The sequence below is a fragment of the Taurulus bubalis genome (genome assembly GCF_910589615.1).
Source record: "Taurulus bubalis genome assembly, chromosome: 16".
NCBI classification, from domain to species: Eukaryota; Metazoa; Chordata; class Actinopteri; order Perciformes; family Cottidae; genus Taurulus; species Taurulus bubalis.
Window position 1 is genome coordinate 14,579,620 of NC_136604.1, and position 6,000 is coordinate 14,585,619.

General features: G+C 38.0%; 1 protein-coding gene across 1 annotated transcript; it reads right to left on the bottom strand.

The window, feature by feature from the left end:
* Nucleotides 1-1,756: 1,756 nt before the first annotated feature.
* npvf (neuropeptide VF precursor) lies at nucleotides 1,757-3,428 on the bottom strand (the record flags this gene model as incomplete). The annotated part of the gene is made up of 3 exons (XM_079232123.1): nucleotides 1,757-1,834; nucleotides 1,942-2,309; nucleotides 3,267-3,428. 3 exons carry the CDS (start codon nucleotides 3,426-3,428, stop codon nucleotides 1,765-1,767), a joined length of 600 nt encoding a protein of 199 aa, XP_079088249.1. The 3' UTR covers nucleotides 1,757-1,764.
* Nucleotides 3,429-6,000: the final 2,572 nt, after the last annotated feature.

A 6,000-nucleotide genomic window follows, 5' to 3' on the forward strand; every position in this document is an offset into this window, starting at 1 on the left:
GGTTGAATAAGGTGCTAAAACACATTGCGCAACTCGGGGAAGACGACGCAGCTAGTATGCGGGTCACACCCATGTGGCTTCCAAAGACAGGTCAGGTATGTTTACATTGTATGGGAACATTTTTACTTGATGTGGCAAAGTAAATGAGATGGTTTGTTGATATCAACCCAGGTCTGAATGGGCCACTTTTACTTTATTAGGGCTAAGTGGATTAAATGAAATTATTGTGGTTTGAAGCAGAATAACAAGTTTCTCCACAGGTTATCTTTGTGTCACCTTTGTGAGCTCTAATTGTCTCTCTGTCACGCTGCAGACACCTGTGTGGACACTAACCTCCCTACATGACTTACTTAAATTGTCATATTAAAAACGTTGACATAATTATGACTTTAAGCATAATCAAATTGTGTCTACAAACTAATGTATCAATGGCCTACACTGGTAAGGACATAAGAGCTCTGCACATGCTCTTTCATCACAATGTACATATGAGCTGTAGGGCGTTTTGTGTCACAGTGGTGAAAGCACAGGTGTCAGTAATCAACTTAACGATGGCTGAATTAATTGTCACAGTGTAATGGCATTACTGGGACACTTGCACAGAACAGAGCCATCGTTAATGTTATTAGCAACACCTGTGCTTTTCCTATCAAATCAAAATGACTGCTGTAATAAAAAAGGACATATGGCCCTTTTCATTGCCATTCTGTTGCAAGCATGTGGTTACTATAACATCTTTGGTCCAGGTTTACTGTCTTCTGCATTAACACACAAACATGGCAACAGGAGAAACAAACCTTAATATAATGCAGCTATTGTTAATGTTAAGTGCTTAGCTCATCCATGAAGAAGGAGAGCAGATAGGAATAGGAATTGAAAATGTGCCATGTTGTGATATTTAGACTCTTCATAAGCAGCCTTCGTTCCTATAACACTTATCAGTGTAACTATTGAGGATAGTGGAAGAGGCGTTCCCTGGGCACAGGCACCTTTATTAACCTCTCTTGTTTACTTCTATAAAGATAGAGGATAATATTATGAAATCCATCAAACTGTAAATTTTTTGCTTCCCTTTGGTCCTTTGAAGAGTGTGTGATTTGTACCCTCTCTGTTGGTGTGGGAACCCTGGAGCAAGTTCAATGTGGAGACTTTGAGTTGGTGTTTGTCTCCCTCTCTTGGTCACAATGAGTTGCATTATCTTTCTGCAGCTTGCTCGATTAAAAAAAAAGAAAAGAGAATAATAAAATTCAGTTGGATGGATATAAATAATATAACAGAAGAGGTACCACTTTTGTGTAAGCATCGTTCTAACAATGCCAACCATCTTATTTTTAAATCTCTTATCTCTTGTCTTTAAAAAATATAATGTTTATTTAGTTAGATCCTAATTTACTCCACTCAGCTAATTGTTTTTCACAAATAGGAATAATAATATATTATTGTCTTACAGCAGGAGCTGATAAAGACAAGGAGTGTGATCTCTGGTTCTGTTGGTCCTTCAATAAGGACCAGAAGCCTCATACAAACACTGTCCACTAATATGAGGCAACTGTCTTGATTTAAAAAATAGTATTCTCAAAAAGTAAGCAGAACTCAATAAAAATGCAAAAAATAAAACCCAAACCACTTTCACAATAATATAACTTTATTAAAAGGGACAGATACATTGCAATATTTGAATTTACTAATCTATACATTTTTATGTTTTTTCTTCACAGTAAAATCAATGATATTTACATTAGTAGACCTCTGTGTTGGCCTTTTTCATCCTCTAAAGGACTTCTCCTGTATCTCCACCTCATCTGAGCGGGTTGTAAAGTCATAATCTTCAGCCCTGTGGGAAGAGAATACATAGATAATGTCACTCATAACAAACAAAACTCATAGACATGTGTACGGATGTTACATTTAATTGGAAATAAAGGGTTAAGACTTGCCTACCAGTGCAAGCTAGTGTTGGATAACTTTGCATTGAGCATAGTCCTAAGTAGCCTCTTATACAGATTGCTTCTCCCAAATCTCTGAGGCAGTGTGTTCGGTGTTTCTTGGACTTTAGGGCCCTCACTACACCTTTGAATCTTCTCCCAGGACCGGCCAAACCTCTGGGGCATGTTGGGGGTCGAATTGGAGCCACTGTCGTCACCAGAAACACTCTCCCGTCCAAAGCGCAAAGGCATGTTGGCGTGCAGGTGGAGCGGCTGGGTGGTGGGCGGGTAGAGCTTGATGATGTGTGGGACGCTGATTTTGTTGGTTCTGGGGGTCAAGAGTATGTTGAAGCTCTCGAGGTCCAAACTCCTGCGGATTTCATTCTTTGTCCAGAAACAAAAACATGTTGGACTCCAGATCTGACTAACTAACAAATATTTTTACGTATTTTTTACTGGAGCAAAAACTATTATCGATCAAGTCAATTACTCAACATAATCAGTTCATCTTTTTTTTAAGCAAAAATGCCAATTGTTTGCTGGTTCCACCCTCTCAATTATGAGGATTTTAGTGCTTTTCTTTGTCATATATGATCAGAAATGATTATGGTGCAAAATCTTAGCTGTTTAGACAGCTGATTTGGCAAAACAAGAAATTTAGATAAGTCATCTTAGTCTCACCTTAGACTTCTTACAATTCTTTTAAACTGTGTTGAAACACTGACTGATCAATTTATCAAGAACATTTGTTGCAGCCTTAGTTTTTACTACTTATAGTCCTAACTAAATTAGGAAACATAATTTCATGTTATGTTTTTTCATATAGCAATCGTTTTATACATTTAAAACACTATCCAAATAACCTCCAGTAAAAAAGGATTTATTTGACTGAGTTGTCATTTTATTGAATTGTATTTGCCAATGGTGAAATAAAAAACAATGATGTATTCACAGTTGCACTGTAGACATGTGTAAATGTGCTATCACTGAATAGCAGATGTTATGTTTCTTAATAATAACAGAAATAGTTATTGCCCTTTTATATAAAGATGTTATTTTCCGTATTGGTCTAATACACTTCCTTGTAAAAAAAATGTATGGCAATACAATAGTTTTAGTTAATAATAATTGGTTTCATATGATCACAAGGAAAGTAGTGCTGAAGCTAACTTGTTTTGTCTGTAAAAGTCTTACTTTTAAAAAGCTTACTGAGCGATTATTTGGCATTTTTGCTTGAAAAATTTCAATTATCAACTAGTCTTCTCAGCTGTGAAGGAAAACCCTAACAAGATGAATCCCACTTCCGAATGGAATAAGCATCTCCAATTAAATAGTTCTTACCTGTTGGTGTGGCTGTCTCTTCATAGTGTGTCCTCCATCATTGCTGCTCAGCAAAGTCTTATCACTGATGATTAATTTCCCATAGACCTGCGAGTCAGACGCCGCCGCTCCTCCAAGACCCCCCAGCATGAGGAGCGCCGACAGAAACACTGTGGTCAACATGTTAACGGCAGGAGACGTGTCCTCTCAGGACAGCACCAGGACACATGTCTTATGACCAGTTGACCACAGTGTTATTAAAGACCCCTGAAAACATGCGTCACCTGTCGCATGTGATGGACACACCCACACACGTACATAAGTACAAACTGACCAATACACATATACCTCCAACCACTAATATACACTGAACACATTCCTGTCTCAATAATTATCTGGCTTTAGGGAATATATTTGAAAAGGCATGTATGCCCTAATTGGGCTGATTAATGAACCAGCTGGTATTTTTTGCCAGAGGAACTCTTAGGGAAACAGAACAAAAAATAGGTGTTCAATAGAAAAACTGAATGGCAGCACCATGCACATGTGCTATGTGGTTCAATTCAATTCAATTTATTTTGTATAGCCCAAATTACAAATGTTCCTTAGAGGGCTTAACAATCTATACACATGCAAAAGAGGCACATACAATTAAGGCTGAATTTTCTCTGTACTGCAGGCGTTGCTAATTATATCCGACTGGCAATGTCAAGGAACACATTTATATTAAGAAAGCATTGAAAGATCAGATACAGTTAATTAGCTGATGAGATTTTTTTTCTTTCTTGTTCTTAATCGTTTACCTGCCAGTTGTTTGATGCATTCAGTTATGTCCTATGGTGTCCCTTAAATTTATTAAAATAAAGAATCAAAAGTGAACATAGCTCAAATATGATCTAACATTCCTGTTATCCCTTGTGTAGCCGTAATTTGATTTGAAATATAATGCAAATTGGTACGTTAACACCTTCATTATCCTTATCATTGACGTCATTGCTATTTTTTTTAGACACAGTTAATGAAGAGCTGCACATGCAGCAATGTTTTGCAATGGTTAAAATGGGAAAAAGAGCAGATACTGGTTGAAGGCCATGTATAATACTCTGGCCTGTACAAAACCAAGATAAAAACATTGTGGGAAATGTAGGATTCAGTGTTCTTTTCCCAGGATGACAATACTACTTATAGGACAAGGGTATTGTATATTTTTGTTATTGCCAATTAATACAATAAGACATAAACTAACATTTAAAATCTGTTCATACTTTCTGACCCCAGCCTGTGTGTCTCAACCCTAAGCTACAACCACTGAAGACATAAACGTTTAAAATTGATCAAAATATCTACATTTACTGTTAAAAATGGCTATGTAATTTGTATTTTTTTTTAACCAAGGGATTTGAATAAATACATACCGGTAATTTGTTTGGCTTTTACTTTCCAATTTGGTCCGCTATCTCCTCATATAAACATCGACAGTACCAGAGTCAAATTCCTTGTACATATATTGTCAAATAAAGCTGATTTCTGATTAAGTAACAACTTAAAGGGGCACTCCATAGAGTTTGGTCACTTAAAAAAGAACAAATTAAAAAAGAAGGGTTAAATCGATGCAGCAGAGGCCGAGTTTCCCTGTACACTGTATCCTTCACTCCCATAATGCATTAGATCGTCCATGCCTTTAAACACCTATCAACTCCATCTCCTCAGATTGCAATGCAAGCTTTCTAATATGTTTTTAAAGTCCAAGCCAAAGCCTTGATGATATCATCAGGGTTGTTTTTTCATGCTTGACAATTCTCCCCTAGAGCCACAGAAGACATCGCATGTCTTATTAAACTTTCGTCAAATGCTACTCAAATTGGCTCCTATCCTGTGTTGCGGTTATGTTTTGTTAGTCTAACTTTGGAGCAAAGACAAACCTAATGCCAGGCAGCATTTTCTCCGTCTCTCTTTGCTAGAACTGCAATTCTTCTATTGAAACTATTGTATAGCAACCGTTGGACTATTCAGCTCTGAGTATTTTACAACACAGGAGTGGCGACGACGTCACTCACCATTCCTGTTTCTGAACGTGTCGATAGTGTATTTAGATGCACAAATGACTCAGACAGAATTTGAGGAATGTCTGGTGTGAGACACAGGCTGATAATGACAACCTGCAGGGAACTTTCATTTGGTACATGCGTCATGACCCTGACATTGTTTCCGTTTGCCATGTTGCCATGTCTAGTACCCTTAACACAGTGGTTTGAAAAGTATCCCAGTCGCATAGAGAAGCATCTGGTTTCAGTGATTCAATATCAACCTTAAGATGTTTTTTTATGGCTATGTTTTCAGTCTATCTTTCAGTATTATTATTTATCTCCCACCTCTCCCCAGCCCTTCTCTTTGTGCTCTCCCTCGCTGACCCCGGCCCCAGCGTGCAGACTATTGGGTTCTGGATTTACGATCCTGTCTCTGACACTTATCCAGAGTCTTATCCGCAGAGGGCTTCCTATACCTCAAGCTCTCCCTTTGTTCTTTCACCGAGTTCCTCGAGCACTCCCTCAAAGACCTTGTTCTCCGACACTGTAATTCTCTTTTCTTAATGTTTATAATGTGCATCCCTCGCCACCCTGGCGGCCTTTTCATCTTTCCATTTTCTTGCCTTTGGGCCTCTTGTCCCCTCCTCTTTTCTCTGCTTTTACATGCTGTCCGCTTGAAAACAGACACAGCTTCCTTCATAGAAATACTGCCCTGCAGGTTTGATTTA